The 12,682-nt window shown below is 36.1% G+C and overlaps 1 protein-coding gene across 1 annotated transcript in view; it reads right to left on the bottom strand.

The window, feature by feature from the left end:
• The window catches only part of ITGA4 (integrin subunit alpha 4), a 33,180-nt gene extending 27,225 nt beyond the window's left edge, over nucleotides 1–5,955 (bottom strand). The window contains exons 1-7 of the mRNA XM_015823437.1: nucleotides 5,888–5,955; nucleotides 4,598–4,727; nucleotides 3,381–3,466; nucleotides 2,538–2,600; nucleotides 2,299–2,436; nucleotides 1,136–1,247; nucleotides 136–230 (exon numbers count right to left, since the gene is read on the bottom strand). Coding sequence (XP_015678923.1) covers nucleotides 136–230; nucleotides 1,136–1,247; nucleotides 2,299–2,436; nucleotides 2,538–2,600; nucleotides 3,381–3,466; nucleotides 4,598–4,715 — 612 coding nt within the window. The 5' untranslated portion in view covers nucleotides 4,716–4,727; nucleotides 5,888–5,955. The remainder of the gene's footprint in view (nucleotides 1–135; nucleotides 231–1,135; nucleotides 1,248–2,298; nucleotides 2,437–2,537; nucleotides 2,601–3,380; nucleotides 3,467–4,597; nucleotides 4,728–5,887) is intronic.
• Nucleotides 5,956–12,682: the final 6,727 nt, after the last annotated feature.

Below are 12,682 nucleotides of genomic sequence, written 5' to 3'. Positions count from 1 at the left end.
ATTGGAGAACTGAACTGGGGTCCTTGACAATTGAGCCTGCTTAAACAAACAAACAAGCAAAAAAGCTAAGCCGGGTTCTCTGTTACAGCTAGATATTAAAAATAGTAGTCATGAGGACAATATAAAGAGACCTACTTGTGAAAATGTTGGTGATATTCCATCTTCTCTGCCATTGTATATGTAAACTGAGCCTTCTAAATCATTTTCTTGTGGAGCCCCAATGGCTATATCTGTTAAAAACCAAAGGAAAATGAAATTAACCATGCATTAATTACATTGTACAATTCTTTTTTAAAATAGAAAAATAATTATGACTAGTATAGGTCCCTCCAATTTATTTTTTATAGAAAATCACAAGATACATGAGGAATTATCTTTGTTGATTAGAAGAAGAGAAAGGCAGATATGTATTAGGGGATAAAACCTCAGAGCTATGGATATTCCAATAAGCTAGAATTATTTCTCTTGTAATTAACTACTGGAGAACTTAATGATATAGTTGAAACTTATCATTTGCTCTATCTCTATATAGAAATTAAACTGCTCTCATAGATCAGTATAATAGTCTATAATATAGGGAAGCAGTAAAGCAGAGAAACTTCAACTGCTGTACATTCTTACATAATTTGTTTCAGTTTATCCCAAATTATCCCAAGCAAAGGAGGTGAAATCCAATTCCTTTGGCAAAATAGACTTCCATTTCCTGAATAGATCCCACGCTTCCTGAATAGTCTCTTAAAAGTATTCAAATTCTACAATGGATTTAGGGGACATAAATGGATGAAGGGGGAAAGGAAGTTGAATGGAAACCTATACCCAGGTCCTTCTGCCAACATCATTTTTTTTAAATCAGAATTCATCATCCTGAAAGTTACATAGAAAATGATCTTAAGAATTTGGAAAATCTTTTTCTTGAGAAAAAAAAGCTACTGCCAATTAAAGGAGATGCTAGATGAGAACTCATCAGTTTTGATTAGTTCTACACATAAATGTGGAATCAAAATTCTACAGTTAAAATAATTACATATTATCTCTAGGCATGGTTCAGAATAGCTGCATTTACAGGCAATACTGAGCAATGTGTCCTACCCTTCCCTTTACACTACTACACATTTTGAAAGAAACTTAATAATACCTTCAAAGCCATCATTATCAATGTCTCCTAAACTGGCAATAGAATCGCCAAACCTTGCTGCATACAAATCACTTCCAGCTAGTGCTGTCTGCAGCTCCATCATCTTTGCTGCCTATAAAAATAAGTCTGATTAACCCTGAGTTTCCAGGTAGTACATTATAATCATGATGAGCTCTGTTTTACTTTTAGGTGTATAATCTGTATCCTGCAAACCGCATGCACCTCTCGCAAATCTTCAGGAATGTTACAAATTAAAATGTTCTATGTATTGGAGTCATTCAGTCACACTTTCTATATGGCAATTACTAAGGCTGAAAATTGATTAAGGAAGTCATATCTCATCCCAAATAAGCACACAAGTAAACTGACTGAACAAAGGAGAAACCTAAATTAGAGACATTTAGTCCCTGTTATGTGACCTGACTTCTGGATGAAGGGGTACTTTAGTAAATTACAAGTATAAGATGAAAAGGCCTTTTCATTAAAAGTGTCTTATGTTTATATAATTTTGAGAAATCAAAATCCATACCCAGAAATTAAAAAGTAGAGTTCCTGCCAATCATTTTCAAATGTTCAAACATTTGAAGGAAAAGAAGCCATCCATTGTAGCAAACCATTTTCATAAAAAAGTTACATGCCCAGGCAGTTTCACTTCCATGAATATTCTTTCAACAGCATTATAAAAACATAAAGAAGTAGCTGTACTTCCTAGCTTTTTGATACTATCCTCCAATTTTTTTGGGAAAAAAAAGAGAGGGGGGACATCCAGGAAATGTTTTGCATCACTCTAAGCTAACCAGACACAAGACAGAAATTAGTCAGACAAAGCTTAGGTACCTCCAGATGTAAAGGATTCTTCTAACACTACCAGTCAAAACATGATTTTTCTTTATAGATGTGTGGCAAAAAGAAAAACATAGTATGGAAGAAGAGTTGAAATATATGGACCATTGTAAAATTTCATTACCGTATTCTGACAGTTTCACAATAGATGCTTTATCTAGAAATGTGCTGCATTTCCATGTTAAAATACATTAATCGTTTCTATTTGCAAAGGAAGCTATCAAAATAATAATAATAAGCATTATGAAAAAGATGTTCCTAACACTGGATCATTATCCATTTATAATGGATAGCACTCTTCAACAAGAATGAATACTTACAGAACCTGTGTTGAGGTAAACATAAACCCTTCCTTCTTCTCTGACTTTACTCTCCATGGGTGCTCCAACTAGTAAATCTGAAAGGCCATCCCCATTAAGATCCGCCGCACAAACAGTAGCTCCGAAGTAAGAACCAAACTATCCACAAAAAAGAGACAGTGGTTAACCATGAAATCAACCAAGGTGTATGAATATATTGTGACATTTAGCAAACTTTATAAATGTAGAAGTATTGTTACCTTTTTACCCCTTAATTCGCTTAAAATTGATAGTTGTTTGGGTTCAATTTTAAAAATGTAAACCTGAAATAAACAACAGAGGTCAGCTGCATCAGAAGCCCTAAACAAACAAACAAACAAACAAATAAAAAACAAGAAGTTTCTTTATCAGTAGAAGAAGCTAACAATATATAGTGTTTCTACAAGGTGAAAAATGAGAAATGGCCTGAATGGGGCAAATGCTGAGGCAATGGGGTTTGTAACAAGCCGTAGCAGTTTTCATGAACTGCCTGCCCTGTGTCAAGCTGCTTATGTTGCACCATTTGGTTAACTTGCTTGCTGTCTTAGCTGAAATAGAGGAAGTTACTCCATCAGTTATAATGTAGGGTTCAACCACTGATCCAGCCAGCTTCTGTACACAGATCAGTAGTTGGAAATCATTCCTTCTTTGCTTCAATCAGCAAAATATCTTGGGTCACTCAAGTACAACGCTGATCAACTTAGTAACCTTTCTTGGCAATGATCTAAATTAGGCATTTCACTCTCTGACGTCCTCTAGCAATAAAAATGCATTACTTCATGAACCGTCTATTAATACTTGGTGGACGAAAGTCTGGGGACCATTGACTATCTCTTGCACAAATACATATTGGCAGTTGCAGCCACAGAAACAAGCAGTATATGTATACATGAAAAAAATATGTTCTGGGAAAACATTTGTGGGGGGAAAAAATAGCCCCAGGTTATTTAGTTATCACCAAAGAATCTCTGGCAGATAGTTCTTCTCTGTCATTGCAAGCTATGAATTTATTTCTACACAGAAATACTTTTTATAATCTACCACATTAAAGAAAAACCTCTTACTTTACCAGTCTGGTCCTGCTGGGGAGCACCTCCAATTACTTCTGAGCTACTTGCAGAAAGGAAGTGACCTGCTCCAACAGAATAACCTATCCATAAAAGAACAGTGAATGGAAGCAGTGAGTTTTCCAATGCAGCACTCTGTCTCACTGCAAATAATCTGAAAGTTTAGCATTAAATGAATTCTTTATTTGAGCACTGACTCCCATAATTGGGAATGAGTACGCTTGCAAATGAATAAGCAGATTAATTCGGTATCTGTGCTCAAATGCCCAAAAGTTGGATATCCAATCCCTTTAGCAATCTATTTAGGTACTACTATTAGGATACTTCCATAGAATGTGGACATATGCTTCTATGCAGTAATCCCCATTTACACCACCCGGAGTGCAATCAGGTGATTCTGTTGTTTATCTCACAGTGTGGGTGGGAATACATGCCACCATATGCTGAATTGGCACATTCAACATACTCTGCTGAGCAGAATTACTCTGAACAAGGGGAAAAAATGCTGAAGTGTTTGTGTACACCAACGTTAAAATTGGTAAGTTTGTCTATAAAACCAACTTCCTGGGTGTGTATATATATATGCAGTGCAATCACTGAAAACTGCTTTGCATATGTCCTGTTGAAAATCTAAAAGACGGATGATTTTCTTAAGAAAATGAAACAATGCTTTTAGTTAGAATCAGTGCTTTCTAGACAGATAGATTTTCTACATAAAGAATGCAATAAACTAATGTACAGTACACATTCTTGGGACAAAAGAAGAAATTTCAGTATTAATATGTTATGGTGGAATCTGATTTGCAGCCCTCATTACATAAATGAAAAGCAGAGCACAAGAAATGTCTCAAACTCAAAATATTTTGCATAACCCCACAAAATCCCGTACACAGGGAAGCCAACAAAATACCTTAACATTTTCCTTTCTAAGAATACCAGTGAAATCCAGGTAGGGCTCAAAGGTAATGCTGATCATGCTTGAGGCTTCTGCTTAGCTCCACAGCATGCTAGTTTCTCACTCATTTTGTATATTGAATTTTAAAATTAAACCAGGCAGGGCAAAATACTTAGCCAGCACTAAGGAACTCATGGCAGGAAGCGCACTGCTGCCTTGAGCATCACCACCTTCCTGCCATTTTTTTGTCTGGGAAGCATATTGTCAGGAGGTACGTTAAGCTGAAGGTTTATAACCAAATATTAAATATTTTTTTTACCTAAATAACTTCCATACTTTATTTGATGACTCACATCCAGATATGAAATAAATATGTTTGCTGTTTTATTGTATACAAAGATGGAACCAGCCCAATAATCTGATCCTGGGGCTCCCATGATAATTAAATCCTAGAAGAAAACAAAAAGCTTAAGTCTTACTTAAAACATGGTTTGGAAGCTACAGTAGCTATTCCATTGCTAAATACATCCAAGCAGGCCAAATGAAAAAAGGCATTTTGTGAGTAATATACTACACAATGTATCTTTCTCACATAGAGCGTAAAAACTCATAGCGAAGTCCGCTATTTTCTCAACCTGAGAGAGAATGTGTTGAGTTTTATAATTGCTTTGCATGAATAATCCCAGCTCACATTATAATTTATGTTCTGTTAATTTCAAAATGGAAATGTTAGGCCATATACAGGGCATTATATTTATTTAAAAACCTTGTGACAGCCTGACTATCTTTGCAACAGCTGTCCAAGGTCACCGACTGGTTTTGATTGAAACCAAACAACAATATTCCATCTTTGCTTGGAATTACAAGGTGTCACTGTGGCAACATCTGCCTCTCATGAAGAAGAGGCAACAAGTTGTCTAGTGAGACAACGTCTTTTCTATAGCTCATTTCACTCACCCCTTGCCAAGGAAAGAGGTGATGGTTGGGGAAAAAAGAGAGAAAGAGAAAGGACAGTCCTGAAGAGCATCAAGGAGAAGCTCCAGTCTGCAGGTGGATGAAGCAGCAGCAGCTTCCCAGGTCTTGTTTCAGCCCTTTGAATTAGCCTGCACTAACTGCACGTTTTCCAATACAGGTAGTCCTCAACTTACGATCACAATTGAGCCCAAAATTTATGTTGCTAAGTGAGACGTTTGTTCAGTGAGTTTTGCCTCATTTTACGACTTTTCTCGCCACAGTTGTTAAGGGAATCACTGCAGTTCTTAAACTAGTAACACGGTTGTTAACTAAACCTGGTTTTCCCCATTGACTTTGCTTATCAGAAGGTCGCTAAAGTGGATCACATGACTCTGGGACACTGAAAAACGTCATAAATGTGAGTCAGTTGTCAAGCATCCCAATGTAAATCACGTGATCATGGGGATGCTACAATGGTCGTAAGTGTGAAAAATAGTCATCAGTTACTTTTTTCAATGCCGTTGTGACTTCGAACAGTCATTAAATAAAGTGTTGTAAGTCGAGGACTACCTGTATATTACCAAATTAAACATATGTTATTTCATGAGTAAAATAAATAGCTTCAACAGTGAAGTAATAATCTTAACTTACACACCTCAGTGTAAAATGTTGATATCCCAGCTTGACAAGACCCATATTTGTCTCCATATCTTCTCAAAAAATCTGGATATTCACCATGTGATTCAGAAAAAGAACATATTAAGACTGATGAACTAAAGGAAATAATTCTTCACGAAAAATACATGTTTTCTACAGTTGTTTTGACAAGCAAATTGGAATTAGCTAAACTACTGCTACCTGACAGCAAGATAATATTGTGCTTACTAATGCCAAAAGAATAAAGGTTTTTGAAAAGCAAATTTTTCAAAAGAAACCATCACTATCCAGTCTCATTTCCAGAACTCCAGTTTAAATAATTTAAATAATGAAGAGACTCGTTGTGGAAAATATTTTCCTAATATACTGTGTTTCCCCGAAAATAAGACCCAACTGGAAAACCTAACATCATTTTTCAGGACACTCGTAATATAAGACACCCCCCCAAAATAAGCCCCAGTTAAGATTGTCAGCCAGACAGACGCATTTAGTACCGTATTTCTCCGAAAATAAGACCTAACCAGAAAAAAAGCCCTAATGCATCTTTTGGAGCAAAAATTAATATAAGACCTGGTCTTATTTTCAGGAAAACACGGTATATGTACTGTATGCTATATGGGTTTTTATTTGTTTATTTTCCGTTTTAGGCTTTACTGACAAGAATTGTTTGAATTGTTGTTTTCTTCCACTCCCTTTACAATTTCGGACACGGTCTGGTGGAAAGAATATTCGAATGTTCCAGGTAGGTGAAGTTTAAAAAAATTCTGGAACCTCTGATCAAGATGTAAAGATCTCATGATAGAAAACTGTCTCTGTTCAAGTGGATTTTTCTCTCTCTAAAACTCTATTTATTTTTCCAGGTCTTGACTCTGCCTCAAACAAAGACAAGTTTACCTTGGTCCAACTAACTTCCACTTTTAGTCTAAATCAGGATTGAAAAGCTTGTCAGATAATCTAGCAAAGAGGAAACCAAAATAATTTTTTAAAGTTATAATAGTCAATATTTTGAGGAATCCTGGAAAAACTAAGAGAGCTGATGACATTTTATTATTATTATTTTTAAATGGGCTTTTGTTCATGGATGGAACCCAGCTGTATTGGGATGATACTCTAGGGCTGAGTTCAGTCTAAGTTCAAGGAACACTAAGACCTTTTTTGCTTCATTCCTATCCATGTCTTCCTGTGGATACACCAGGCAGGAAACACTGAAAAAGACACCAATCATGCTAACTGTCTTTCAAACCCAGTCAAATATTTCCTTTTATATACATAATTTTAATGCACATTTGCAGCCATACAGAGAGATATACTATAAAATGCCTTTGTAGGATTTCCAAACCATTTTGTTAAACATAAGCATACATTGCATTCAAAGCTGCCTCAAAATATATGAGGCTGAACATTAAGTCTTCCCGGTCGGCTCTCCTCCAAAATGTTTACAATTCTATTTTCTATTATTCATTAGCAAGACTTTTTACTTACCCTTATAGCAAGGACATAGTCTTTGACTTAACAATGTTCGAAAATTGGGAGGTATCTCGTAACAAATGCCATGTGGAAGTTTGTGCTCTGAAATATAGTATATATTTTTCCATCTATGTCCACAGACCTAGATAAAAATGAGACAGGAAAACAAGTGTGATGATTTAAAAAATAGCTTGACAAAATATAAAACTACTTTCAGAGCCACAAAGTTAGGCCAATAATCCATCAACCAAATCCTACTATAGGATCTCAAAGAGAAATATTTCAGAAATATTTTTGCCTGTAGAGCTACCGCCCTGTTTAATTTGTTATCAAACTAGAGACCTTTCCCAAATACTTAACTTACAAAGGGAAATGTCAGATAATACTTACAACAACAGATCCATTTTCTCCTGGCTGCCTTGCTAGGCTCACCCCCAACCACTGATTGTCTCTTTCTTCGGCACAGGTTTTTCCACACCGTTCCCCTTTTGGATCACCTTTAACAAAAATAAAATGAAATTAAGATTTGTATAGGAACCTTTGAAAGTACTCAAAGCACAGTATCACTGCAGAGCTATCCTTAACTTGCAGATAGTCCTCAAAGTATGGTTCTAACTGGGGTTGGAATTTCCAAGTAAAGCAGTTGTTAAGGGAAATATCATGTGAACAGTCCCAGCCATCCCAGTTGTAATCATTAGGGCAGAATCCCATGCTTCTTCTGCCCTGCGTGAACTGTCTACATTTCAATTCTTCCTACACTGTATTCCACCTCTGCCTTCCCGCTGTTCTCCACACCCCAGTTAACTTTCATTGTTTTCACCTCACCTCCATTCGGCTGGCTGTTACCAGCTTGCTTCAAGCCCCAGCTTGTGGGGTCTCTGGGCACTGGGCTTGCCTCCACCACTGCCCCCCCCCGGCTACTGCAAGGAGGCTATGGTGGCAGAACACAGGGAACTCTTCATTTTGGCCATACAGTGCAGAGCAGCCAAAAGGGCAGAGAGAGTGAGGAGATACCTGAAGCAGGATGCAGCAACGGTTATAAATGCTGGCTGGTTGCTTAGAGCCCAAATGTAGATCGTGTGATCATGGGGATGCTGCAGGGCTCGCAAGTGCTAGGTTTTAAGTCCATTTTTTCAGTGCTGTCATAACTTTGAACAGTCACTGAACAAACTACCTCTACGTTGTCTATGTGAAAATAAAGTTATAATTAAACCTGTTAAGTTTCCATAACTCAACATTACACCATAATGGAGATGCCATAAAAGAAAACGACACTGCATTAGTGCAGGGGCTCTAAACTTGTTACCATCATATGTCCTTGTAATCTTAGTTAATCTTACTCCTAAATATAATCTTTATGTACAAATCTCTCCTGAAAATCCAAACACCAAGATGAACAATTGAACAATGAACAATGAAAACAATACAATGAAACTTTGGAAAATATGAATCTGTTGTAACAATGCAATTATAATGTTCTTTACACTTCCCTAGACTATCTGCATTAGTATGTGCATTAGTAAAACTTTGAGTCAGTAAGCACAATTTACCCACTAAGATAGTCAATAGCTATAACTAGAATAGAATAGGAATAGGAATAGGAATAGGAATGGAATGGAATAGAATAGAATAGAACAGAAGAATAGAATAGAATAGAATAGAGCTGGAAGGGACCCTGGAGGTCTTCTAGTCTCCTGCTCAGGCAGGAAACCCTATACCATTTCTGACAAATGGCTGTCCAGTCTCCTCTTAAAAACTTCCAGTGTTGGAGCATTCACAGCTTCTCGAGGCAGGTTGTTCCACTGGTTAATTGTTCTAACTATCAGGAAATTTCTCCTTAGTATATGAACATAAGTCTATATTTATCTCTATGTCCATACTACAGAAAACACATGTTTGGCAGCAGGTGACTCAGTGAAAGAAAAATGAAAAAGGCAGGGTAGATGAGTAAAACTTTCATTGTCCTCAGAATTCTTAGTTTCATAGCAAATCCAAAGTAGGAGGAAAAAACATACAATCTAGGCAAAAATCACATAAATCCTCATAACCAAATTAACAAAGAAGACTTCTAAGGTGTCTGTTACACCCAGCTGTAAATAAGAATTTGTATTTTCAGATAACCACATTTCCAGTTGCCACATATAACCACATGGGAGGCCACCAATTTCCTTAGTGTGATCTCAGGCTATGTAGTTATCTATTATTGCAGATCTACATTACTGTATCTAATGCTAAAATGCTCTTCTTTGATCGCTTTTGTTTTTGAGTGCATACCTTATAGCTTCTAATATTTTCATGCTGAGAAATAACAATTCTACTTTTCAATCTTATATGACTTTGATGAGCATACATTGTACAAGTACGTATGTCTAAAACTGGCTATAAGTCTAGTCCAGGGGTGTCAAACTGCCGGCCCGCGGCCGGACGTGTCATCCAGAAGCTACGCCCACCCCATGGCTGGCAATGGCAAAACAGTCCCGATACGTCTCGCAATGTCACATGACGTTGCGAGTTTGACATGTCTGGTCTAGTCACATCTCATCCTCTCTCTCCACTCTTGCTCCAAGTTTTAGAACTGCAACTTGCCAAATTTGGAGAGGTACATACATACTGTAGTATCTGAAGCAAATTAGGTTGGAGAAAACTATACAAGCAAGCATTGATTAATCATTGATTTTTCTAGATAATTCTTTCATAAAAAAACTTGAAAGTAATTTCTGGATGTCAACTCATAACTTCACTGGAAGGTCACAGATGTTCTTATAAAAACTTAAGGAAAATACATAACACTATCTCAGTTCAAAGACGTTTTATAATAATGTTTTTCAGCCACATTCTGTAATTCCAGCAACATCGTAAAATAAGTTTCATTCCAGGATTTGAAGATTAGAACTGTTTATGATTATAGAAATACTGTGCATTATTGATTTTAGACTCTAGAGTAAGAGATTAATGTATTTTATATTTGTATCTGTATCAAACGAAGTTAGAAATTATTTTATTTCCTCCACACACTTTTTTCTGCAGTCCCAATTTTGCTCTTTTTCTGACTGCTTTTTCTAACTCCTATTTTTCTGTTTCTCTATATTTTATCTTTTCTTAAAATTTAATAAAGGGTTTTTTTAAAACAAAGGTTTTATTTTCAGTGCTGATTAGAACTGGGAATGCTATAAGGAATTGAGAACAAAACTGCCATTCTGTCAACTCATAAGTGCACATAACCGAAGTAGGTGTGTCCCCAAATGCTGGTTAGCCTGCATATTACTTTAAGCCACCTGATCCAACCTGCTTAGCCCTATTCCATCAATGGCTGTATTTAGGATCAGAAGTATGATTTTGCTGGATTTTTAGCTTACTTCCCTGTTTGAACTATTTAGCTGTTAACTATCTCTTCTATATACAGTACCAAATGTAAACAGTATAGTATAGTATGCTGCAAAGAATAGAAAAAATTAAAAATAAAATAAAGATACCTTTAAAGGAAGCAGAACTCATTTTCAAAATATTCTGGAAATATGTATGGTGTAATGCAAGAGAAGCACTTATTATTAAAACAAAACTACTATTCTTTGTAAAACCCTGGGATTGTATTTCCTAAATTAGATAAAATGTTTATTTTGAAATACAAACCATTCTAAAAGCAATTAGTATTCTTTTTTACTCCAGTGTATTTCCAGTTGGACTGATACATATGATTTGTAGTTGAGAACTAATTACTTTAGACCAAAACTATGTGTAACTATGTCAAAGGTTCTTCCTTTTTACAACTTGCAATGAAGAGTCAAAAACGGAATGCATATAAAAACAGACACAAATTTATGAGCAAGTATATAATGTTGTAAATAAAAATGAACAAAAATGCTTCTGAAATCCAAAATCAGTCTCATATGGATTAACTCTTAGAGGATAAACTTTTGAGAACTTCAAGACCACTTCCAAGAAGCTGGAGAATCCAATCATATATCTACTTAGTCTTCTCATGGCTAAACTATCCCAATTCCTTTAGCCTCTCCTGAGATTAAGTATTCAGTTCCTTCATTATCCTTGTTACTCTTGTCTAAATCAGTTCCAGTTTCTTTGAACCCTTCTTAAAGTGTTGTACTCAGAACAGGATATAATACTTGAGGGAAATCTAAACAATGCAGAATGTGGCAGACCCATAACTTTCTATGATGTGGCAATTAAACTTTGGTGGTACTGCCTAAAATTGCTTTTTTTTGGTATCCACATTACACTGTTGATGCATACTCAGTGCCCAATGACTATAAGATCTTAACAGTATTACTACTGAACCAGCTAGACATCATCCAATATAGTTCTGTTTTCTAGGTGAAGAATTTTGCTTTTCTGCAAAATTTAATTCTGTTGATTGCTAAAACCTAATTTAAACCTATATAAACCTAATTCCTAATACCTTCTCCTATTGGCATCTTATGATTTATCACTTGTTGTTTGTATCTTATGATTTATGATTGCATCTTATGATTTATGATCTATGACTTACCACTTTGTTGTTTGTATGTACACTGAGAGCTTATGCACTGAAGACAAATACCTTGTATGTCCAATCACACTTCACCAATAAAGAATATTCCTATCAACATTGGATTTTTTTAGATTTTACTCCAGCCTATTTTTTTTGCCATTTACAACTGAGGGCATGAACATACCAATACTCCTTCTTCCTCCTATTTTTCTTATAACAACCACTCTGTGAGGTGAATTGGACTAAGAGAGAGTGACTGGCCTAAAGTTATCCAGCCAGTTTCATCCTAGCATAGAATTAGAACTCACAGTCTCCAGGTTTCTAGGCCAACACCTTAACCATAACACTATCTGGCTCTCTTTTTAAAATCTGATTTCTGCCTTTTGGAATAATAAATATCCCACCCAATTATGCACCACTGCAAATTTGGTATTTTTACAGCTCTTCTCGTTTCTAACAGAAATAAGGATACCGTAAGTACAAGGCCTAAGACTGAACCTTATGGTATCCCCTCAAAATCACACTGCAGTGAAAAGCATCCTGTGAGCATATTTCAGTACAACTATCCTTCTTCTGCTTAGGATATTCAGCCACAGAAAAACAATCACCTTTCAGATAAGATCTCTCCCCCATTCTAGCTCATCTAGCACGCGGGACTGCAATTCAGTGGAAAGGCATATGCTGTATATATAGCAGGTCCAGGTCTAATCATGGCAATTTCTAGTATGGTTAATATTAATCTGTCTGATACTCGGGAGAGATTTCACCAGTCATTACTGAAAGTACTGAGCCAAACAAACCAGTGGCACAACTTAAACCTCTTGGTGTTCCCGGTTTTAT

This window comes from Protobothrops mucrosquamatus, unplaced genomic scaffold (assembly GCF_001527695.2).
Source record: "Protobothrops mucrosquamatus isolate PMUCROS unplaced genomic scaffold, P.Mucros_1.0 scaffold1869, whole genome shotgun sequence".
Classification (NCBI taxonomy): Eukaryota; Metazoa; Chordata; class Lepidosauria; order Squamata; family Viperidae; genus Protobothrops; species Protobothrops mucrosquamatus.
The sequence above is the reverse complement of the archived record's forward strand: the minus strand, read 5'-3'. Positions and strand labels throughout refer to the sequence as shown.